Source organism: Xiphophorus maculatus, chromosome 16 (genome assembly GCF_002775205.1).
Source record: "Xiphophorus maculatus strain JP 163 A chromosome 16, X_maculatus-5.0-male, whole genome shotgun sequence".
NCBI lineage: Eukaryota > Metazoa > Chordata > Actinopteri > Cyprinodontiformes > Poeciliidae > Xiphophorus > Xiphophorus maculatus.
Window position 1 is genome coordinate 17,185,355 of NC_036458.1, and position 26,247 is coordinate 17,211,601.

Sequence of the window (26,247 nt, forward strand, 5' to 3'; positions counted from 1 at the left end):
TAAGATGGTACGGTTGGGTCAGCACTATATAGTTCCCCAGAGAGCCATGAGGCCCCAAACAAACACTTGACCTGATCGGTGAAACGCTCCTGTACATTGCCGCTGTAGCTTCTGTTTGATATCGTGTCATTTCAATTCTCTTCCCGCCAACTTGGTTTTGGGAAATATTTAATCTTAACTGTGTTGATATGGTTATGTTAATCATCTGAGTGTTTTAGCATTTCGGGATTAATAGGGTGATCAATATAAGCATATTTCTATGAGAAGAGATTAAAACATGTGTACTGGATTATACTGGTATTATGTTTGTGTTTGTGGTGAAGCTGCCATGCAGAGGCAGAGACAGGGAACGCAGAAAAAGGCAAAAGGAGAAGGGAAATGAGAGGGAGTTGATTTTTTTTTTTCTTTTTTTCCTGTGCCTCTCCCTTGACAGTTTAGAGCGTGAGACTGGTGTGGAAAAAGGAGGAGGACAAGGAAAAAGAGATAGAGGTTTGAAGGAGCAAAGGTTGGGAAGAAGACTTAAGAAGCTGAAGAAGAAGAATCATAACAAAGTGGCTAAAATCAAGACAAAGAACACAAAACGCTCCACCTTCCTGTCCTGTTCTCTCCACGGACACTGGAATCCTTGGACTGCGGCTGGTTACTAAGCAACCGGAATCCTGTAGAAACTGTGTCAGAGAGACTGAAAGAGAGTAGCATGCAGGATGAAAGTGGCCCTCGTAATCACAGCGATCAGCCAGAATGTTTATGTCTGACAGTTAGACGCGGCTGTCGTGACCTAGAGATAGAACAAGGAAATGATTTACACACGTTTACAGGAACCCTGTTGAAGACTATAAACACTTTAATAATAGGGATACAGTTATTAAGACACACGGCTAAAGTGATTTAAGCTTCTTCACTCTGGCCACTTCCTGCTATTCAAGTCTTGTCATGGCATACCGCCCAAGCCCCAGTCATTCAGAAGATATACAACAGCCTTCATTTTTTTCAAGAAGCACTCCTCAGTCTTGCCTATTTTTTAATATAATGAGTTCTACATTCATTTTGGGCTCAGATTCCTTTGGCACTGTGAAATAGTCACACAACAAACAACTTAAAAGGACTATTTGAATGCAAACATTTATTTTGGTCAAAGTCATTCATAGATCATAATTATTAATCTTTGTGTCAATGATTTTCTCACTTATTTTATGCCTGTCGTTCCACTGGTAATCAGTTAAAAGTGTTGGAAAGAGCATGTGAGTTTGATCAAACAAGTGTCTGTTCACATTAGAAGTGGTGCTCTTTCAATTTTGTTTTAAACAATTTTAGAGAAACAAAAGTGTTCAATTTTATTGTATTATTCACTGTAAATAGAACAGATGGAAACACGTTTGTATGTGATTTATATAAATGTGTTATAAGACACATAACCTTTTTTTCTAACATTAAATCCGAAGAAACATTTTCTTTTGTCAGGTCAGTTAAGCTGACCAAAATGATATACATACACTAAATATTAAAATAATAACTTTTGTTTCCTTAAAGATTATTTTTCACTTTTGTTTTTAGTCTGAGCAGGTTGAGAAAAACTTAATCAAACCCATGATTTCATGGTCAAAGCTCAGTTTTCTTGTGTTTAGATATAAACATTTAATTGACCCCAAAATGTTTATTTTGGGGTCCGTCAGTCCCCCAAAAGGACCACATATTGAGTATCATCAGCCAGATCAACAACAACTAAATAACTGCAAAATACTAACAGCAATGGCAAAATAAAACTGCTTTTATTTCCATCTGCAGTCATTTTTCACTATAGGAGAAATCAAACTCTGAAATAATGTGGTAGGTGAATAGCTTCAGCCAACACAAATAGAAATATAGTATAAGGAAGAACCTAATGTTATTCAGGTGGAACTTTCTATTCAATTTATTTAAATTTATGTCCTGATTAGGACAAACGAGAATCTCATGGCAGTATAAAAGAAAAACATACAATTCATATACATTTATGCACAATTCAGTCTAATTACTTTCATGACACACTATTTTTAGAGTCTGTTGATTGTTTAATGTCAGTCGATTTATCTCTTTAAGAAAGTTTAGCATGAAGTTGCTCATTTTATTGTGATCACTCTTCTTGAGTAAGCCAGTAGCGGCAGTGGAAAGGAACAGCTTAATTATAATAGGTAGAAATCTCCAGCAGAACCAGGGTTACTATTAATGGCTGTCATGGCTTTCTAAGCTCCAAAACCCAAATTATTCCAAGAAAAGGCCTTGGGTGGCAACAGGTAGTTTGTTTGTTGAAAACACTTCTGGCTTGATTGTTTGAAAAATGTGTTGATTATTTCTAGCAAAAAATAACCAACAATTTCCTACAACTTAGATGTAAACGAAAGTTCACTTAAAATTGATCTTACAAGTTCAAAAAGTGTTCAAAATAATCATTTTATCACACTGTACATTAACAAAACAAGAAATAGCTTCCCCACCCCCCCGGTGCGTTCTTGATTTCTTTAACAGGTCCAACCTTTACCAAAGTAGTCATAATAATTTCTAGTACACAGTTTAATTATTAACTGAAGTACATTCCAACTGCCTAAATAAAAACCTAAATTGATAGAAGTTATGGCCACAACACTGCCTTCTGTTTTCTTCCTGTTCTCTCAGCCTTACATGTGAAACCAAGATGATCTCATTCCAAGGGCCGCAAATGTTCTAACCAGCAGTTTGTAGAGCAATTGTGAAGAATTTAAAACCCTCCTTTCGCTATTGCTGCGAGGAGTACTAATCTGAGTCTCGCCATTGCAAATACTTGCACATTCAAGTTGCTATGTGTGAACGTTCGCCTCACAGATTTTCAGCTGTTGCCGGTCATGTTGCTTTTGCTCACTGAGGCAAAGAAAAAAATAAGAGACCAAACGGAGAGATTACAAAATGCTTAAGCGTTGCTTTTGTCATACGATTACGTCAGGAGAATAAAATGTTTTAGACTGTTTGGACCGCATATGACTTTGTGTATATAGACATAAGGAATGCAGTATCTCAGAGTGGATGGTTTTACTGTTGTTCATGTACATGTTAGAAACTCTGTGCTGTGTGAGTCTGTGATGCAGTGCAGGTTTAAGGCCAATCCCCATCAGATGCAGCTGTTCTATTTAGGGCTTCGTCTCCCTCCTGCCTTTACAGTCACTATTTTTCTTCCTTAGTATACTTGGAAACATACAGACTGTGGCTGTATATTATGTAACAGACAGCAGTAATTTTACTCTCACCATGGAATTATAATATTCAGAACAGTTTGTTTTGTGCAAAACACACCACAATAGCAATGTGTCTTCTTTTGTGAAAGATCTTCAAAACTATGTGTAGTTTTATCTTGCTACTGTAGTCTACTATTTCTGGTTGATGGAATTTGCTCAGAACGATTTAGACTTTCAAAGACAAAAGAGTCGTGATCACGGAGGATTCACAGGTGGAATATTTTATAGAAATGAAAAAATAGGTATGCAGAGGGAATGTAAGAGGAAGACAGAGGGAATCCTGATGTATCTGCGTCACTGATGCCTCAGCCCCCTCTCTGAGGCGCTGCTGGAGGAGGGACGATGGGATTCGAGGATGGAGAGATGAAAGACAGAGCAGGGAGTTGAAGGGAAAAAAAAGGAGCGAGTTTAGGGACATAGCTGATTTATGAGTTTCTGTTTCTGAATCGGGCTCTCCTCTGGGACTCAACCAAGATGAGCCATTCTGGAGTTCACACATAAAACCGGCTCAAAACATGCTCACGCAGCAGACACACGAGACACTCTGGCGGCTCTGCAGGTTGTCATCCTGCTGGCAAAATCTTTAAAGAAGCAATTTGCAGTAGGTGGCGCGGAGGATCTCTTAAATTTGAGGTAATCGTTGTGTTTCCTATGTAGCAGATGGTGAAGTAAATGAACAATCATCTCACTCAAAAGAAGGCTTGGAATCTGGATTGGAAGCGCTCCATCGCCACATTGACAGAGATAGGCAGATCAGTAAGATGTGAAGGGAACAAGAGAGGAAGGGAGAAATGGGAGGACGGATGGGTTTTTGGACGTAGGGCAGAAAAAGCAAAAAGATAGAAGAAGGGAGAAAGTGCTCATTAACAGGGAATGGAGTGGTGAAGGAAGGAGGACCAACAGCTTGTGACGGTCGGTCATGCGATGCCAGCAGTTGGAGAAGCTCTGAGTCCTACAGCGCTCTTCAAAGCTGCGTTCTGGTTGAAGTAGAAATAAGTTCCTCTGAGATTTGCTCACCACTGACTCAGTGGCGCAGAGAACCTTTTTTTTGTGATGTGAGACATCCAGTCCAAGCACATATTATTTACTAATTGGTAGAGGAGATTTGTCAATTTTCAAACTTAAGCTCTTGCAAGTCTTGCATTAACTTGTATGTAAAACCAGCTAATGAACATGCGGTAATAGACGTATCATGCGGTTACCTGATGTGATATCCTTTCTTGTTGGGTTTCTAAACAGTGAAGCAGAGTATTTTTAGGATCTCATTTGCAATTGCTTTTCCCTATTTGAGGTTTAAGGGATCTTGATCAAGATCAGAAATACTATAAATAAATATTTGTTTAGTTGTTTTGCAACAAGGATTTAATTCAAATGCATGCATATATGTGCTTTTGACGTTGCACTCATGCTTGTAAATTATTAGGCTGAATGAGCCGAGTAAGGAGTATGGGGTGTGAGTATTAACTCTGATGGTATTGCTTTTAGCACCTGTATTACATTTAGCACCACCACCGGTGGTGGAGGTGGTGGGTACTATAAAAAAGCTGTTTAAAGATATTGGTTGGAAACATGGAAGAGAAGGAGAAGAATGAAGTTTAGCGGTAAAAAAAAGGGGAGGTAAAAGATTTAGAGATAGAAGGTGGATAATAAGGAAGAAAGGGAAAAGAAAATAATGGGGTGAAATTGAGGGTCAAGGTAAGTGGGAGGGGAGAAGAACAAGTTGAAGGTGTTGTGGGATATTAAAAAAAAGGAATACCTTCAGGCATGAGAACCTTGTTTTCAGAAGTGGTTTGTGTTTAATAGTCCCACTCGGTAATGAGATTAAATTTCCTCTGACATCAGCAAGAATTGATGTCATATTGGAAAATTAAATCAAAAAGTATGTGGTGCATTAGAGAAATTACATGTGCTCCCCATAGGCAGACAGGAGAGGGATGAGATTTATATGAAATAGTTCAGCACCCCTGTATAGGAAAACGCATTAGGAGCAGCTATTTAACATGAGTTGGTTATAAAATGTATGTTGGTTTGTCTTGAGGACTGGGGTGGAGAATCACTTTTCTTGCATTTAAAACCCCAGTAAAATACAGTGGAGTTTATGGGTGAAACGTTAAAATTTGATCACTGCTTTAAAGCATCATTCAAAGCCCGTTCATATTAGATACAATAAGCTGCAGAAGATGTCCGTTGTAGACTCACATTGGTCAGATTTTGGGGAAACTCACAATTTGCAAATATGTCAAAATTATGATCTTATAAATACAGACCTAACTTCTGACATCAAGTACATCAGATGTAACAACAGCTAGCCACCTTCTTTTTACTGTTTTTCCATAGTAAGAACCGCAAGAGCCCCACTAACCCCCAGACCTTTCAAAAAAGGCACTTCATTCTTGCCGCAACGCTTGTTTCATTCTCCAGCTTCTTTTGTCTCTGTGTGTGGATGCATAATTTTGCCCTCCCTGAGCCATCTGTCTTCGTGGCAGAGCTAAGTGCTATGACTGGTCGCTGATCCGAACCTTAGACACCTAATTCCTCTCATCCTCTCCATTTATTGAGAAGGATGAGGCAGAGACACAGTCTGAAATGTATCCATTTGAGATGAAAGATGACATTTAACAACTGAGCGCAACACTCAATGAGCATTGGACGAGAGTTGTGTGGTTCTTTAAACTGCGACCACTTCATGTGACCACGTGCACAACCAGAAATGTAGCACCCCACTGGCTCTACTGGCATTCTGTCCTATTGCTTTTTACAGACAATGCAAAGAAGCTCCAAACCATTGCACCAATTTATTTAAGTGCACTTTTGCTTGAATCTGAAAGAATAATTGTGTGAGCATGTTGCAAAGGAACAAAATAATAAAACATGATTTATGCTGCTGCGAAGGGAAGTTTAAGAGTTGCAGCCAGATGGGGCTTCTTAAAATGGGGTCTTCTTGCAAAGCAGAAACACAAAGCCATGAAGCAAACAGGGAGTAGTTCTGCCTCTGAGCTGGGATTCAGCTGTAGTTTCTCTTTTATTCAAAAAAACTGTAGTGAAATCAGACCGGATGGAGAAGAGTCTGAAGAAATTAGAGGCCGGGAAAGAAAAGAAAAATGAAGTAATAACCATAAAATAAATAAATACTTAAAGTGCTGAAAATGTGGCGTTAATTAACCTAACTCAAGGTGAGCAGCCATCGGCATGAATCAGCGCTCTGATGGTAAACAACCAGACATCTCTGTTGTCTGTGGAGCTTTATTGCATCTCCAATGTTTACTGCAGCCTCCTTCCTCCCCTCTGTGCTTTCTGCAGCCCGCTCTGCCCATACATGCCACACCACCTATCTGACAGCTTAACAAAAGTAGGCCTGACACTGTGTGCACTGCAGAATAGGCTTGACATTGTGCAACCTGTGAGATCTCACCTGTGTATTCGTGCTGCTGTGCCTCCATGTACACCTTTTAAAGAGGATTCATGGGGTCAATACAGTCTCTCTTCCAACTGGTTGGTATCTGTTGCAACATATTTCTACTTTTAGCAGTAGTTTTCAGTGTTTAAGGTTTATATGTACAAAATGTACCTTTTTGGCTTTGAAGGGGTTTTGGAGGAGAATAATAGGGCCGATGAGTTGGAAAATACTTTGACTCATGTACCTGGAAAGTTATTTTTTATCAAAATTTTGTCAATTAGTTTTGTTGCTGCCTTATTACAATAAAAGAAAAGTATCCATTTATTTTATTTGTCAATGCTAGAAATTCCTTTACTTTGTAAAGAGCACTGTAGCAACACAGCAATATGAAATTTACCTTAACGGTTTACAATTTAAAATGACGGCATCCACATTAAATTAGTTTTTGTAAGATGTAGTAAAAGAGAACTAAATCCTGGACATATCGCATACTACTAATCTGACTTTGTGTGATTTTTCACTTCGTGAATGTGTGTGAGTGCTCTCACAGTTGCTGCAGGTGTGAGACGTTGCCATGGCAGAAGGTGGTAGACATTTAACAGGCTCTTAAGGATGGTTTGATGCTGCATTGTGATATTTGGTGCTTTGTTTACCTTGGACGGCTTGCATTGTTAAATAATTCCACAACACAAGCTGAGTCATTCACATTTGTTAGTGGGGAATAATTGCACTGATGCAGGTGCTGCTGGTAAAATTTTCAGAACCACATCTAAAACCCGCAGTGAAATATTTCCTTTACTACTAGTTTTGTTTTTTTTTCTCTTTTAAACATGAAATAAAACATGGTATAGTTTCAAACTGCTAGAATGTTTGATTTGAGCTCCGGTGTGGACACAGCTACTACGTCAACGAGTGAATAAATAATCTCCAGGCAAACAGATCTAATGAGGTGTTGAAGGACTTTAGTCAAGGCGCAGGTTTTAAGCAGCGCTGAGCTATTGGACAGTCACTCAATGCAGGATTTATGAGGAGAGGCAATTTGTGGCATGCATTTTCATTTAGAATGACACAACACTGATCCAATTTGGTCCACTCAATTTATGCACAGACACAAGCTGACCTTAACAGCCAATCAGGTGTTGTTTCCTTTAGGATTCACGCTTAAACTTGCTCATGGTAACATGGAGCACAATATATATTACAATACGTAAAAAAAAGTTTTTAGTTCTACTGCAAGTCAGAGTGTGCACCGGGTTCACTCTCCAGCGACAGTCTGGCTTTGCTTTGAGTTCTCACACATTATACTTGTGTGTTTCTGCGTGTGCGCAGGGAACTGAAGACAGAAGGGAGCTCATGAGGTGTTGACTAGAGATTAAAGAGGAATTAGAGAAAACAGAGCACAAGAAGGCACAGAGGGGTGGAAGAGAGAAAAACAGCTTTTGTGAATATTCAAATCTCTTTTTTTTTTTTTTAATGCTGCTGCAGATTACCGCATCTTTCATCTGCGAAGGAGAGGTCGACCTTATGTTACTCGAATCCGTCTGTGCTGGTGTGCGTTTGAGGGATGTATTCAGATGGAACGTATACACACACTGCATTTCCCAGATGTCCTTGCAGATGTATCTTTTTCTTTATATCATTGCATGTAGAAGCATATTGTAAATTAGTGGAGACAGGCTGGCGTTATGCCTTCCTTCTCTTTACAGAGCTTTGTGTAGTACTTCTGAGTAGTCAGTGTGTGTTATCTGTGTGTGAATGCCTACTTTGCTCTTAACTTTATCTCCAATTGTAATTGATTATTTTGTTGGAATGTGGTCGGTGGTTAATTACTGTGCTATTCAGGTTCAACAGAGCACTACAAAACAGACCGTAGTAACAATATGAAATTTAAGATTGTTTTTTTTTTAAGATTTTTATTTATATTTATGTTTTTCAACTTAAAAAGTATATAATCACATATTGGATAAAAACCCTAAAAGGTAATATATGTTGGTATGTTTAGGCAAGTACACAAAAGCTGTTTTAATTCAAGAAATCTTCATAATTCCTGTTTGTCAATTTTAAATAAATAGTACAATTTTAAAAAGCCCCATCTCACTTTAAATAACAAGGAGACACGTTTTCAGTCACTGTACTTCTTGAGAAAAAGAAAATATATTCTCTCATTTAATGCAGTTTTTAAATAAATAAAGCTGTTTCACCTTAAACTCCAAAACTCTTTTGTGTTCAGCCTTTAAGTTTTGTTTGTTTTTCAGAGGACTCAGATTCAGAATACTCCTCGAGGATGTCGGAGCATTTTGACAATTTGATAAAAAATAGCAAAAGAACTTATACAGCAGACTTGGAACTTAACCATGGAAGGGGGACTCCTCCAAGAACTCTGGTTAAACGGCAGAAATATGCACAAGGAATGACAGCAAAGTAATTCTTGAATACTGATGAGTAATTACCGGAATCCTTCACGGGTTAGTTCATTTGCAGGATGCTTGTCGGCTGTGTGTGGTGCAGAACTGAGAGAGTGAGAGAAATGGAACAATGAACAGAATAACTTGTACAACGAGCCAGGAAAAACAAACAGACAAACCTGAGAAGAGTAACTGTACTCTACAACACAAATCAGAATAGAAATACATTAAATTCTTGAAGAAAAAACACAGTAAACAGAACTAATTATGGAATAGGCAAAGTCACAAAGGACTTTTGAGGATTTCTCTTTTTTTGTTGTTGGTTCCTCTATAGCTCTCTTGTTTTCTTTCCTAGAAGGTTCTGTAAGCTAGCTGTCATATGTTGGTTTAGCTTCTATCCATGGCTATCTTGTTATGACAAAGGTTACTGAAAAAAAAACAGATGCAGCTTATTATATTTTCTCCATGAATATCTGATTCCACACATACAGCTTTGGTCTGTAATGTAGCCCAATCAAACCCATGCCATGATTCTGCTGATGATGATTGCACATGGAGGAGATTGCTTAAGTAACAAGCTAAAGCAAGCTCATTTTGTCTCCCTACTCGCTTCTTTGACTGATCGGGTTGAGTAAAAATGAATGCGGTGAAATTGATGTAAATGTTTCCTCGACTCGTAAAATGAGTTAGGATATTGTTCTGATGTAACGTTTAGCATTACGTGTCCACACACATTTCTTTAGTTGTATTTGTTTAATCAGAATTGTTAAATTGAGTAATGGTGTGTAATGAAGGATATTTTAACTCTGAATTTATGTCTTCAAATTAAATGGGATTTTTCATTATAAATCAGTAAAAGCTGAATTTACACTAAAGCCTTTTACACATCTTTACCAAGGACCTCAATAAGAGTGGAGTTTGCATATAGAGCACACAACTTGAAAGGGATCCACTACAGTAGAAAAGGCTAAAATTAAATAATCTCCTTGTGAACTCTATCCGTAACAGCTCCAGTCTCCCATGTTTTTCTACATCTAAATCACTAATTTAAGAAAGAAAATTAATGATTTATATGTTCATTTTATTTATCTAAATACACGACATGGACAAATGTTCCCTAATGTTAACTGCCTAGATTGTTGAAGTATCATAGTCATTACAAAGTGCTTTTTTTATGAATCACCTTGTAAATATGTGAGATGTGCATTTTTTATATAAATAGATGCTGCAGCTCCATACATACATATTTCAAATATATCAAACCTATGTCTCATTTGTTAAGCTACAATAATGGAAATGGACCCAGGGGTTCATAATTCTATCTCATAGAGAATAGAAGCAATCTTTTGTCAGGAGAATAAGTATATGTGACATTTTGGCTGAGCATGCCAGGTATTTGTCAGGTTTGACTAATTAGACTAAGGTGAACAGTGGCAGCCAGGGCTCAGAATATCTTCTGAGAGATGTGCAAATGAGAGCTGAATACAAATCATGTTCTGCATGAGTCCAAGCAAAGAATTTTTATTACATTTTTGTACATGTAGAATGTGTACAGCTAGCCGGTTTGAATATTTTTCACTACTTCCTGTGAAAAGATGTCCTGAACCTAACTGCAACATAAATAATTACTGTTTTATCTTTAGCAAATATAGACCCCACTCTTAAACACACTCCATTTTCAACTCTAATGAAAGTTCTCTCTTTGAGCGCATCGCACGGTGGAATTCAGATCTGCATAAATATTAATTACACTTTTGCTCGAGCCTCGCTTCTTTGCTTACCACATACACTAATTACTGTGGAAACGTAATTGTACACATGTACCACTCTTATAGAGCCGATGCTACATTAACTGAGTTAAAACTGCAGAGATCCATCGTTCTCATCTTGTGGACAGCTCACTCCCCAAGGAATGCAGGATTTTTGAAACTGAAAGTTAAGCTCAATGTGTCACTGACAATCTGGTCAATTTGGGGCATCAATTACCTGTCCTCTAGGGGGCACACTTAGACGTTCTACTACTACTAAATATGCCACTTTGAACTCTTAGTGGTGTCTTAAGGAGAATGAATTTGTAATCACAGCAACACTACAAATTGGTAGATCAGTTATAGTAAGAGTGGTGTCAGCAAGACTAAGCTGCATAATATGCAGAGGTCACCAACTTCTTGAAGTCAGTCACAACAAACCTTTCAAACTTCATGTTGGCTTTAGATTAGCTCGAGAACGGTGTGCATAGAGCTTCATAAAATAGGTTTCCATGGCCGGGCATCTGTGCCCAAGCCTTACATCATCACCAAGTGCAGTGCAGAGGATTTGGCTATAGCACAGTGGAGTCATCTTTTCGAGAGTGACAGATCTTTCCTCACTGTCTTGCAATCCAAAGGACTTGTCTGGGTTTGGCAGTTGGCAGGGAGCAACGTTTTTTCTAGCTGCACTGTGTCCAGCATGAAGTTTGGAGCAGACAGGAGTAAGGTGAGGAGCTGGTTATTAGGAGTGTGACTGTTCTCTTTTAGTTCCTGTGAAAAAGAACTCTTAATATTTCAGTGTACCAGGAAATATTTGGATAATTTTACACTCTCAGCTTTGCAGAAACAGTTTGGGAATGTCCACTTCTTCTAATAATATGACTTCGCACCAGTACAGAAAACAAGGTCCATAAAGATGATGATGATGATGAAGACTGCAAGACTTTAGGAAGGACCTGACTAGCCTGCGTAATGCCCTGACCTTAACTCGACAGAGCAATTTTGGGATGAGTTAGTTTGGAGATTTTAAACCACACTTTCCCATCCTAGATCAGAGCTGCCAAATGCACCCCTGGAATAATAGTCATATATTTCTATAAACGGGCTCCTTATCTTTGTGGAAAAACTTCCTAGGAGACTTGAAACCGTAGCAGTTTCAAAGGGCACTGCATACCTCAAAAGACATGACATAAATTAATGCTTCAGGAATTCACTTTTATTTTCTTATTTTTACCGATATAAGTGTTTTTGGAAACATCACCATACGTGATAAGATAAGAAATAGTGTGACAGCAGGTTAACTTGCTGTTTGCAGCTCGTAGTACTCCTATTGTTATTCTATAAAGTGCAAGACAACACTTGAATATTTCTATTACATTCAGTGATTGTTTATTTCTACTTTTTGCTTAAGCCTGCAACAAGCAAATAATTTGGAAATGTTTCAGTTAAGAATATTACACCTGCATTTAAGATATTTTAGTTTGAGTAGAAATAATTGTTGCCTAACAATTAAATCAGAGATTTTGTTACAAACCTTTTGTATAACGTGTTATATTTCTTCCCAGGTTTTATCCTACTGTAAAAATGCCTAGATACACCACATAGTTTATATGAAAATATGATGTAAGTTTTTAGCATTAGTTTTCCTGATTAACGCACATTCCAATTAAAACAGCACCTTTGGGAATACATCAATATTTCATCTCTACATGCTCACTGAGAGCGTGTGTAAGTGAAACACAAAGAAAGACAGAGAGAGAGAAGTAAAAACAAGACAGAGCGTGTGTGGGATGATGTACATTTGCGGCAAAAGCCAAATTAAAGTAAAAAATCAGCAGTATCAGTGACTTTTTTTCCCCTGGTAATCCATTTTCTCCTCATACTTTTCTCCTCATTTTCTCTCATTTAGTCTATTAAACCATCCATTTTACTTACTGTTTCTCACTCGTCTTCTTTTGTACTCTTTGACCCCCACCCACCCTTCTGTTGACACAATGAGACAATGCCCAAAATTATATCCGCCTCAGAAGAAGTACAATATTCTTTCGGTAATGCATATTTTACGAGTTTTCTGTTGTCATGTTGAGTTCATACTGCTACATGCTCTATATGCGACTAGCATTGCTTCTGAACATGCGATCTGAAAAGCTGTGGTTGCTATGCTGCACATTATTCAGGATTTGGTCAAATTTTGATGCAAAGAAGAATCGACTGAAAGGATTTTGAATTTTTATTTTTTATTTTTGATTCAATCAGTAGAACTACATTTACATCACTCCAAGTTGATATACATAAATATGACCAAATCAAGGGGTTTCTTCCATGTCTAATTTACATAACGCAATGAGGCACCAGTAAAGCTTGAAGTATTTAGATTCCCATCCTTATAGAGCTAATTAAAAAAAAAGCAAATGCTTTTACCATGTGTAGCTTATTTCAAAAATAATCCCCCTGCTTCCTCAAAAAGGATGTAGAGGTCAGAGAGGTGACGCCTGACATCTGTACCCTTCAAATTAAGCTTCTTCCTTTTTACAAGACGCCAATCTTTAACAGCACCAAAGGTTTTCTGGATAATAACTGTCATGTTCGTCTCTTCGCAGCCTTTTAGCCTAATTGACACGAGCACAGATTACATTATGCCTGGCAGCACCATAATGTGTGCATCTCTCCAACATTTCCCCTGGTGCGCTAGGCCAGTGCTTTGGTAAACACTGCAACCTGATCTGCAGCAGACATCAGCTCATTAACATGGTGATTTCATGATTTTGGCAAAAAGCACTATAATTACATTAGCAGCAAATTGCCATGATTGGGCCCATTTAGTGCATTAGACCCATGCAAGACTTCCTGTTAGCATCTGTTTCAGATGGATTGATGGAGTGATTGTTTATTTGTCCTTTCTCATGATCACATCATATCAGTTACACCAGTCGCCGTATATTGTGTTCTCGAGTTCAGTTATTGCTGTCCTTTAAAGCATAAACAGTGTCTCATAGCATCTTATGGACTAACCACACATTGTGCACAACTGGTTCTGGCTGCCTGTTGCTGATAATTCAGAATGACATGTATATTGTTCTGACCTTAACTTTCCTCTTGCACGTGGTTCGAGCACGTGTCCATGCTGGTGATCCTGTTAAACTGTGTGACTCTGGGGATGTTTCAGCCCTGCGAGGATGTTAACTGCCAGTCAGAGTGGTGCCGCATCCTACAGGTGAGTGTCATACCCAGTCAGATGGGTTTGCATGAACATTCTGTTCTAAAGGCTTTTTTTCTGAGTGTGATTTTTTTTTTTTCAACGGGAGCAGCATGCAACTTTTTACAAAAATGTGTTAATGGCTTATTTGTTAGAAGTGTCATCATGCTGTGACAGTATAATGTGAGAGAGTCTGTGGAAAGAGCGAGCTCCTCCACTGCCTCCTTGAGCTACTGTTGCCATTTGAAGAAATGCACTGCTCCAGCTCAAAAAACACTGTGGGGAGCCACCTGCAGCGCAGCAAAGAGAAAGAGAGAGGTTGTGAGGGACACATTCACCAGGGTGATTGACAGCCCTAAGACCGTCCTCCTGGCCCGGATTGGCTTTCTGATGGAGCAGTGTATGTGCAGATAATAGAAGATCCATAGGAAGAAGGCAAAGGAGCTTCATTTTTTTCACAGATTATCTGTTTCATGCTTGACTGTCACAATATTTTAAAAAAACATTTTTTTTAAAAAGTTACATACTGTAGCTTTAACTGTTCTTTTTGAAAAATAGTCACCATGGACATTTATAGTCTTTGTTGCCAATTTTAATATCTGTATTTTGCAGAAGCATTTTATATTCCTAAAATATTGCACATTTTACCATATTACTTTGACTGAGTCTGTAAGGACACTCTGTGGGGACCCCTGAAATTCAACCACACGCAGCAGTACTCGAAAGGGGAAAAAAAAAAAAAAAACAAGTTTAATTTTAGTTTCAAATCCTGGTTGCTGCTCAGGACAAAGTAAGCAAACAGCTCTGAGAAGAGAGGGGAGACTCAGGTGAGACACATAATCTATCAGGCATGGCAGGTGAACTGGAATCAGTGGCAAAACACAGCATGGGCATGAAATAGAACATGAGTCATGACAGAGCCGCTTTAAGACAGGAATATGGTTTGATTTAAATCATTCTTATTGAAATTTTGGCTGTAAATTTAGGGTTCCTGTAGTTTATTTGGTTCGATCTGTCCATCAACTCTGACCAGCTTCCTTATCCCTGACAAAGAAAAGCATTCCTGCAGCATGATGCTGCCACTTCCAACTTTCTTGTTTGGATTGGTTTGTTTTAGTTTGGCTTTTTTTTCCCCACTTGAGCGGTGAATCTCTCCAGCTCCTTGGGTGCCTTGGCTGCTTTTCTGATCCCGTATTATTTCCATATTATATCCATTTATAATGGCTTTGTGAGAAGTTCAATCTAACTTTTAATAACTTCATACCAATCTGTAAAACCCTTTGTGTCTGCCTATCCTCATACATTAAATTAAATAGATTGTAGTTTGAGGTTCTAATCTGACAAAATGTGTAAATGCTCCTGTAAAGTATAATATTTTGCAAGGCACTGAGTTTGTAAGCAAAATTTTATTGCAGCAATGAGAACATGTGCTCTTAACCTGGACAGTTCTAAGTGTTTTTCACCATTAACACAACATATTACTCATATTAGCAATATTAACATGTTACGTTTCATTGGTATTACTTATATTTCACAAATCTAACTTGGATGTAAATAAGTTAATTACCTTTTGTCTGCTTGTCTAATTGACATTTAATTCCTGCATACTTGTTTTAGTGAAGCGTTGAGTCATGGCACATTGAGACAGACTCATTATACTCAAATACAGACATTTCTTGTGCTCTACGAGACGTCTAATTAATCGAGTAACAACCATTACCAACCATGCTGAGTCTGAACATCTCCCTGCTGAAATTAAACTAACTTATCTATTGAAGAGATTCATGTTTTTTACAGAAACCCTGCTCTCAAAACTCTGCTGCTTATATAAAAATATGCTTGCACTGATGAGGAGATTCAACAAGGTTATCTGTTTGTAAGCGTTTTGGTTGAAGTCAGTGTTAAATCTTCTTTTTTGTGTATTTGTTTTTATTCGACCAGGTGTTGGACGATTGCATCTTTGCCTTCTTTGCGGTGGAGATGGTCATCAAGATGGTGGCCCTTGGAATTTTTGGCCCCAATTGTTACCTCGGCGACAAGTGGAACCAGCTCGACTTTGTTATTGTCATGGCAGGGTTGGTATCCTGTTGACATCATTGCATAATAACATTTTACAACTCAATCAGGGTGATGCTCATTGGTAGCCAAGATGTATAATCTCTTTCTAGATTAACATTTTCAAGCAGAAACAGTGTAATTTGACCCCTGTACCAAATTACACAAGGTCTTTGTGTCCAAGCAACCAAATATCACTTTCTAATGACTATGAATTATTAAGAAGACATTTGAATGGGAGGAAATTAGGATGATGACTGGAGAATATAAAATGCCATGCTATCTCTTGGCAGGAAAAAGTTGTATACTTTTTCTAGGTCACAGTAAGAATCCTTTTCTTTTATCCTTGTTTTCCTATGTAGTCAGGTAAGAAAGCATACAAATACAAATGCACCGTCTTACAAAACAGCATTCGTAGGGAACATGCTTTCTGCCTGAAGAGGAAAAGAATGTAATAAAATATATTACACATGTAGCTTCCATGTTCAGGACCAATAGAGCAGAGAAGTAGTGAGTGAACACCGCTCCTCCACTTTTTCTGCAGGGGAAGCCATAAACTCCTAACTGCTTCTTCTAGAGATTATCATAATTATTATGCTGACTGCAATGTGCAGCAAATATAAAAAAGTTGGAAACCCTTTTTAAAATGTGAAATCTTTGTGAGAAAAAGACAAGTAATTCTAGAATGTTTTTATTATTGTATTTTATTTCTTTTTGCCTCTAGTGCACTATATATCTCCTACAATTCAAGTCCAAAACAAACAAATCTGTTTGGGTAAAACAAACAATAAAAAATATAATCTCTGAATAAGTGCACATACCCAGACTTTAATATTTTGTTGCCCCATCTTTTGTTGCAATTCCAGCTCTCGCTCTTCTTGGGTACACACAGCAGCATAAAGAGATCTGAATAACCATAAATAAAGTTCAGTGGTCCTACTGGGATTTTCTTGACATTTGCTCCTTTGCATCATGAGCTGAAGCTGTGGATTGCTGCGAGGTTACAAAGGATCCAAAGAATATCATTGTGTCAGTCAGGAAAAGGGTAGAGAGAAATCCCACAGCATTTTGTACCGGGGCAGAGTAAAGACAATCTGGGGGTACAGAAACTGGTTTGTTTTTCCATAAGTGGTTGAAATCATGATCAGTTCTCAATAGCAGTTTGCTCGCACTTAAAACCTTGAGATGTCTGGAAGAAGAGGAAGAGGGATTTTATTTTTCTGCATTGCCCTGAGTCAAATGATTCAACCAAAAAAAGGGCTGACTAAAACAAAATGTATTCTTGAGTTTCCAACTAGCTGGTCACCATCAGGGCAGAGGATTGTCCAGTTTCATTCAACAACCTTTCTTTGTGTTGTTTATGAGTGAATGTATCTCACCTGTGCGTATGTGTGTTTTTCTGTTTCGCTTTATGTTGTTTATTCACTGCACTTTCATTTTCAGGGTGATGGAGTATTCTCTGGATGGTCACAATGCCAGTCTGTCAGCCATTCGTACTGTTCGAGTGCTTAGACCACTGCGGGCGATCAACAGAGTACCAAGTAAGACCAAGAGATTTACTGAATTAAGTTTTGCTCTTTTAGCTCAATAATGACATGTGTGCACATAGGTATATCCAAATTTAATTTTATATCTATCTCGGTCATAAATATATGTACAGTTGAAGAAGGTGGTATTGAGGTTTTGAACTCATGTTTTCAGGTAAAGGGGAATTTAGAGAGGTTGAATTCCACTAAAACAAAGCAAATGCATACTTTTGTTCTTTGAGAGATATCTTAGCTTCTTTGTGCACATCAGTTATTACGGTCTCAACCAAAGGTAAAGTAACTTGGTACACTCACTTCAGAACATACCTTGATTTGGAGAATGATTTTGACATTGACAGAGATTTTATTTCAGCAAACATGATTGGAATTTCTTGTCTCCCCCCAAAAATTAATAAGTGTGTGCTACTTAGATGATACAGTACAAAATATACTTAGAAAACCGCATACTATATGGTAAAAAAGATAAATGTTCCTAAATGTACAGGCTTGCACCCATGACAACAATGTGTAATGATGTAAAAATGTGTCAGAGGCTTCTTCAAATTCAGTGCAGCATAAACTGCTGGAGAAGATCTTTCCTGCCAACAGCCATCACGGTCTTCAATAAAGCTTTGAAGAATCTAAATGAATGAGTTACAACAATATTTAATTTCCCTTGGGGATTAATAAAGTAGTTTTGAATTTGAATTTTGAATTTGAAAACTTAATATTAGGGTTTTTTGCAATAAAATAACTTCAGATACAAAAAGTTTGAAAATTTGACTCTCAATAAGTGGGCACAAAACTTCCAAGTTCTTTTTTTTTTAAAATCACAAGTGGTACAGATGCTAGCAACCCTAACAATTCTCAACACGTAGAGGTTGATCTGAGTTTCTACAGACTTTTTAATTGTAATACATGGCTTTCTGTCAAACTGGGGTATAAATACAACATGACACAGAGGCCCATTTCTTTTAGCCACTGGCACTGAGCTGATTGAGAAGCCATATTTATCTTGCAGCAATGGACTGTGAGCAGGATTGTCAAGAAGATGAAACAATTCTCCACAGCTCACTTACAGAGTGAGTCAGTGTCACAATAAAATGGCATTTTTAAGCATTTTTTATTTTTTACAAGAGGCACCATTGTGGCTGAATAGTACATCATGTACTTATCTAAAGGAATTGAGACTAAATGTATTGTTTTATAGTATTTGTTTACAAGGTAAAGATATTCCTAGCAGAATAACATCCTGAGAGAAAGATGTGAGTAAAAATTAAATAGTAAGACAAGCCAGAAGGAACAAAGGCAAAATGAGAACTGAATGATACAGACGAGAGAGATGGAAAAGTGTACGTGACCGTGTGTGTGTGTGTGTGTGTGTGGAGTGGGTGTTATGACAACAAAACAAGAAGACAAATCAGAAAATAAAATGAAGGAAACACTGAGTGATGAAGACACAAATGAAGACAGACAGACTTTTGCACATCCTTTAAGATCAGTACAGTTCTTTCTTTGAACATTTGTTTTTCATACATAAGTTTGTTACTGTTGTCACTCCAATGTCTCTCCAAATAAAGTGTTATTAATATTTTGGTGAATTTCTTCACCAAGTTTAGAGGAATTCAGTTTTTACACTGACCACCCATTCTTCCACATAGTATTTTGTACCTTGCCTAAACCTTAAAACACCTTTTTTACTTCTGTTACAGCTTAATATATCTACTCCCCCTGCAGCAGTCTCCTTTTCCCAGTAATTTAATTCAAGTTGCCCCTACGCTGTATGTCAAATCCATTTCTGTTGGCCTGCAATTTTGTAGTTTGTTTGCCTTGAGCAGTGCAGGACTGTATTTTGGTTTGCTTGTTCACACCACTTTGTGGTAAGTTGATGTATGGCCCCGAAGAGTTTGGTGTTTGCTTTCAGCTCAATGGAAGCTGTGCATTATTTGTCATGTTCCTAAAAGCTCCTGACAGAAGGGGCCATGAATCTATAGCTAAAGAGATTTTCTAGACAAGAGTGTCATAACAACTTACAGCATTACTAAGATGCATACATTAGCATGTGGCCAAGTTTCGGGCTGGAAGTAAGTAAGGACATATTGTACAATATTTCAGGACAGTTGATGTGATCAACAAAACCAGAGCTGTATGTGCTGAAAATGTTATTTTAATGGCTTTATGAAAATATGCATTTATGACTTGATTGATTCTTAATCAGTCAACCACTATTCTTAGGAACAATACTAAAAAATACTGACCACTGTCAATATTATCTATCAAAATGGCTTCCATGTGGCAAAAGTCTTTAACAATTTCATGATTTTTAAAATAATAATCTCCTAATGATTTTTAACCACAACCTTTTCACCTTCTTGTAACAACTAGGTGTGCTGAATTATACATAAACATATTTGGTTTCAGATATTATTTTAAAATCTCTGAGCTTCCCTACAACAGAAGGTAAAGCTAAACGGCAATGCTTCAAAAAGTTTCTAAAAGCTACATGAGATTAAACTGCTAGAAAGAGAATAAAGTGGTGGATGTCCATTTGGGATGACAATATCAGGTGTTAGTTACAATGGTCTTAAAAAACAAGGTCAGAGGAAGCAAATAGATGTACCGTACATCAAACATCACCCGAAGCCTGAAACTCACAGGTACACACAGACACCTGGAGGTCATCTAAAATCATTTTACGTCACTGCGTATCACGTTCTCAGGCAGCAACACTCGTACAAAGACTAATGCCCCTCTCTCCTACCGTTTCACCCATTATTCTGTATCTCTATTTGTCTTGCTGTCTTCTTGTCGGTGAGTTGTTACGCAGATGTTAACTGTGTTTTTGTTCTGTAGCTTAGATACTGTGAACAACCGTCTGTTTATTTCATATTATCAGGGCTGCTGCTTGCAGGGGGGCTTTGCAAATTATCTGCCAACTGTAGATAATTTGCAGTTGTGTTTGTACACCGTGTGTGTACGCACCCCATGCGCACCCCTACACGCACTCATTCTCACACACTGATTGCTTGAATAAGTCATCAGAATTCTTGAGTGTTGTGTGCAACACCTAGATTTCTCCTGCTGGATCTAATAGCGAGTTATTTGGGCACCCATCTTGTTTTGACTGCAGGACCGAGTTTTAAAAAAGCAGTGCGCTTTTGCTGTTTCCTGCAGTGTGACTTGGCTTTTTCCAAGAGAAGCACAATGAGAACTCGGAGACTAATGAGATCACAAGCTGAGAGCACAGATAACAATGTCATAAAGGAAGAGCATTTAAAAACTTGTGGCCCATAACTTGAGTCCATAAACGTGATGGAAAAGGGCAATTTGTGTCAACTCGGACTCTTCAGTATTCCCCCTTTTGGTCTTGATTAAAAATTTTATTAGATGCAGTGATAGGTTTTAATTTGTAACTAATGCCACTTATGGGCACAAACAGTAAAGCTCTATTTTTTGATTCCCCACTGGTTTTCTAATATTCACTCTTTTATGACTACTTGGCTTATAGTTCTGTTCAAAAGTAGATTAGTGTCAGTACGTACAAATCGATAACATGCTTAAAAAGTAGAATGAAAATTAAAAAATATACATTTTCTTATTTATTTGCAAGCACTGGACTTTGTTGTTGTTGTTTTTATTAAAATGTTCATGTTCTAATCTTGTCAGCTGACATATCTGTCCTTTACCCACTGAAAAAATTAACTTCATTGAGCGGCAGGAAATGGTACATCTATTCATACCAAAGTAGCACGCTTTAGTTTTGTCAATGCAATCAGAGGAAGAATATGCTAATCAAAAAGCTCACCACTCTTATTCACAAAATTGCATGTCCATGTCATTTTCCTGATTTTTTTGTTTAACACAAAAACAGAAAATTAACAGACAAAGATGGAATAATATTGCAAAAATGCTTTATAAATACAACACAAATGCTAGTTTTTTCTTTTAAATCAGCAATATTATCCTGTTTCAGGCTTCCTGCAATCTATGTTTTATTTTTAATGTTAAATTACACCATGGTAACATGATAGAAAGGAAACATTAGGTAGGTATTTTTTCCTGCTCTATTATATCCATCATCCAACATTCAACCACCAAACTTTAAGTAACTTTAATACTTCGACTATTAGACTATTAAAACTTCTTTCTCTACTGCACTTGTAAAACATAATTATAGCTTCTAGTCAAGTCTTTTAGTCAACCTTGCATCCACCATGCATCAATGTGTCGCAGTTACACAAAGCCCCACAGGGTGCACTTTTCTCTCCCAGAGTCATGAGTCAGGACCAGAGTGTATTTGCCGTTTGCACAACTGCTTCTGGCACAGGAAAACGCTCACAACTAAAGTTAGCTGCAGCAGGGGCAGCCAGAAAGGCAGGCGGAGAGTCGCTGGACTTGGTGAGGTGACGTCTCACCAAAAACAGAGACTTCTTGAACTGCTCAGTGTGCAAACTTAGGTGCCGAGTTAAATAAATAAAGGTCAGTGTTTCCCAGTTTTTTCGCCTGGCTCCTGTAATGCGGATGAGCAGCTCATAGCTAATTCTAAGCCATTGTAACACTTAAATGGATTGTTGAAAATCGCTAAGAATTTTTGCAATAGCTTTGGAAAATACTTTGAATGTGCACTGATAAGATATCTTTATATTTGGGGAAGCTGTGAAGATCACAGATTGTGGAATATGAAAGGAAGCGAAAGATGGTGTGCAGTAATACCAAATGGGGAGTAAGACCAAAGTTTTTGTGTTGCCTTGGGATAAGAGTGGCATTATTATAGGACATCACTGTGAGGCCAAGTCCTCAGATTACATTAAAGACCTGCAGCATGATTAAATGTTTTTGTAAAATAGACTATAATCCCCCAGTCAGTGATGAGCATACCCATTTTAGCTGATTGTAGGCCTAATATCGTTCCAATTTAAAGAAAGTTATGTTAAGTTTTTCTCTTCTGATTACAATCAAACTTTGTGTCATAACCCTGTCATTATTTATTAGAATTGTTTTGAAGTTCGGGGACTAGTCTCCTCACTTATAGTGACCAGTTAAACTTGAATAAAATTGAGAAAATTTTAATTACAGTGTTGTGTTACTATGTAGAAAGTACTGTGTGTCCTAGACTAAATCTTGGCATTGAGTGTGTGTGCGTAAAGAAACAGACACTGATGAGTCATTTCTCCTGGGGCAGTTGGTGTGTTTTTTTGGAGCATCCATCCACATTTCTAGACTTGGAAGCCGAATCTGTTTCGATCGTTGAAATGTACTGATTGACTAGTTTATCCTTGGAAAATAGAAAATAATTCATGGTTGTACTTTGCAGCATTTTCAGCCATGATCTGCCCTCCAGTTACATGGAGATGAGGGAAACAGATTTGAACTAAAGTAATCTTAAGGGAAGTAAACATTGTAATTAGACTAATTCAAATTATGCTATGTTTATATCGCTTTACTTATGCAAAATTCATAAAATTTTGTGGATAAGAGTACTTTTTTTCTTACACGTACAACCAAAAAAAGAGTACGATTTGACTCATGTTTCTAAAAGGTTATATGATCTTTAGCTTTTGATACCAATGAAAGTGATGAATATGTCAGTTATTGAAAAGAGCCAAAACATTACCTGTTGTTACCAACAGTTAGAGAAGTTTTATTTTGAAGAGCAGTTGGGGAGCCAGTATAACTACTTAAAAGAGCATTGACTATTTAAACTAAATATTCATTATCTCAAACCAAACCAACCTAAACATTTGCTACCAGTTTAAATGGATCCAATATTGGGCATGAGTTTTTTTTTTTTTTTTTTTGTAAACGCACATGTTGCCAAGATTTGGCCAAAATATCACGGTATTAAACAGTCAGCTTCAAGTTCTTCAGCTAAATGTCACTCAAGCAAATGACTCCTCAGACAAGATGATACACGGTGTTAGTTGGACGAGACCAAAACCAGCTAAATGTTAACAAAATCTTAGCAATATTACTGCAGAACTCTTCAAAAAGTCACTTGATTGTACATGATGGACACTCATTGCATGTAGCTAATACTAGCGACACAGAAGCTGTTACTTCCCATAGGATGAAATAATATTCATAGTCTTTATTACCATAGATTGTGATTATGTTGACTGTAAGCTTGACCTTCAACAGATCAAAAGTGTGTGAAGGTGTTGAGTATCCAAAGGACTAGAAAAGGTTTGCAGTTGCAGCATAAGCAGAACTTAGCTGCAAATTTAAATATATGCATGTGAGATGTTAATTTCTCATTGAATCTATGCTGTGTGTGTCCCACTGTGTAGGTATGAGGATCTTGGTGACGCTGCTTCTGGACACCTTACCCATGCTGGGAAATGTGCTCCTTCTCTGCTTCTTTGTCTTTTTTATCTTCGGCATTGTGGGAGTCCAGCTGTGGGCCGGACTGCTGCGTAACCGCTGCTTCCTGGGAGAAGACATAATATCGTAAGCAATTTCTTTTTTTAATTTTTAGTAAATACCTTTTTTTTCCCTTCCCTCCAGACTTTTAGACCGGCGGTAACGCGGATGCTTGCAGGAAAAAGTTTCATGTTTTTTTTTTTTCCAGATGGCATTTTGGTTTTTCTTGCGTTCAGACATAAAAAGCTGCTAATGTCGTATGCTCCAATTTCTTTTTTTTTTTTTTTCATATCATTATTACCTTTTTGTAAGCCTGATTATCTCCAACACTCCTTACAGTACATGTGAAAGAGCCTTTCAGATGAGATGCCTTATAAAGTTCCTTTCTAGTGCTGCTTCTTCAACTTTTTCTACACTTGAGTATACTTTGAGTGTATTTTTTGGGTGTATGTTTTAACTTGAGTGTAAAACAAAGTACTCCATAATTCTGAAAGATGAGCAATAAATAAATCAGGGTTTCAAATATTTTTACAAATAAAATGCTGAATAGTGTATACTCCCCTTATAAGGTAAAGGTCGTAGACAAGGTTGTGGGAATACTTAAAACTGGGATATAAATCAGTATAAGTTCAGTTGCAAGGGCTGAATACAAAGGCAATGCTTTTTAGATTTGGGGGTAAAATTACTGTAGAAAAAACCCACATTTTCTTTAAGTTTAACAGTTATTTCCTACTTTGTGCTGGTCTAGCACCTAAAATCCCCCAAATTACATTCAAGTTTGTAACCAGACAAAATTGTAAGGAAGTGGTTTTGAGCACCTGAAATGATTATAAACAATATGCATGAGAATAAGTAAGAATAGTTATAAAAAAAATTCTAACTATTCTGATATTTAACACTGAACATGCTGGAAGACCACAGAGACACCCATTTCCTCTCTGTGATCTTATCTTTGGATGTGGCATCGTTAGATACAACAGCCACGCTTTCCCCTCCTCAGTCCAGGGCCGCATGTAGACAAACAGGAATGCACACATTAGGCAGATAGAGAAGCTTAGCTGCTGATTTAGCCTTGGGGAGTAAAACTGAATCTAAGAGCAAAAAGTAAAGAAAAAAGCTTTTGTGTCAACAAACTCTGGAAGCATACAATGTCACTTTGAGATAGTTCGACTAATTTTGTTTTTGATGTAATTGTACAAATTGTTCCAGAGTAAATGTGGCTGACTGTTGTTCTCTGTGTGAGGGAACAAAACACATCAGCTTAGTTCTCAGAAGAGTGGGCACACAAACCTATCTCTGCTGAAATTTGAAATCACGTGCACATGCTCTATGCTCTGTAATTGGAATTTTTTGAGACTTTTGTTTTCATCACAAGGATTTTTATTCCTATCCCTGTAGTAAGACAGAACATAAGAGCAGTAAAATTTCATTCTCACATTCATGTGAGAATCCACTGAATCATTAAACTGAAGCGGCGAGATGGCTGTCAGCAGAGCTTTTGCGCATCTAATTGAAAATAGCTCGATACGCCAGATACGGTCAAACCAAGTCACTCATTTCATACCTGCTAATTTGCTCCAATCTCCAAGTAACTTCTCCAGCAACAAGTGCTATTAAGTAGGGGAGTGGTTGGAATGGAGAACGGGACGCTTCATTGCTTATTGAGGCAAATAAACTGTATGGGCATCTTGAGCACGTTAAAAAGACATTATGTTTTAATAAGCAATAAAGCAGATGTCTGCTCCTCACTCCTGATTCAGAGAGTGTCTCATGTGAATGTAGGGAGATGGAGAGAAAAGGTGGATGGTGTAGACGTAGATCAAATCCTCAATTTGCATGAAGGGACCCTCAGGTTAGCTAATTTCATGGTTCAACGTTAAAGTTTGACTGTAATATTTACTCAAGACAAAGATTCACTCAGGTTCACACAGTAAATTGCATCACTTTAACTTTGTTAACTTGAATCTATGTTGAAATCACTTTCAGCAAAATTGTCTTCTTTATCAGACAAACATCACTTTGTTTAAACTGCAAAAAGGAAACATAGCAGAGATACAGATGGACATACTGATTGCTGCATTTAATGACATCTATACAGTGTGATGAAATTAGATGTAATAATCATTTCTTTTTTGGTCTGAGAATTATAAGAAAAGTTGCTTCCTTTTTCTTTCATAAAGTTCAACTGAACCTTGAACACAAATAATAGAAGTCAATCAAATATTGCACCTTCATGCAGGCGTAAGATTTGTAGAAGAGACGTGGGCATTTTTTGTGATTTATAAAAATCTACAAAAACAAATAAGCATATAATT

At 37.5% G+C, this 26,247-nt stretch overlaps 1 protein-coding gene across 3 annotated transcripts in view; it reads left to right on the plus strand.

Moving 5' to 3' along the window:
* The window catches only part of LOC102217191 (voltage-dependent T-type calcium channel subunit alpha-1H-like), a 128,361-nt gene that overhangs the window by 46,482 nt on the left and 55,632 nt on the right, over nt 1-26,247 (plus strand). For all 3 annotated transcript variants that reach the window (XM_023348711.1, XM_014472550.2, XM_023348710.1), the window contains exons 3-6: nt 13,898-14,009; nt 15,933-16,066; nt 17,490-17,587; nt 23,860-24,019. In XM_023348711.1, the coding sequence (XP_023204479.1) occupies nt 13,898-14,009; nt 15,933-16,066; nt 17,490-17,587; nt 23,860-24,019 (504 nt within the window). The remainder of the gene's footprint in view (nt 1-13,897; nt 14,010-15,932; nt 16,067-17,489; nt 17,588-23,859; nt 24,020-26,247) is intronic.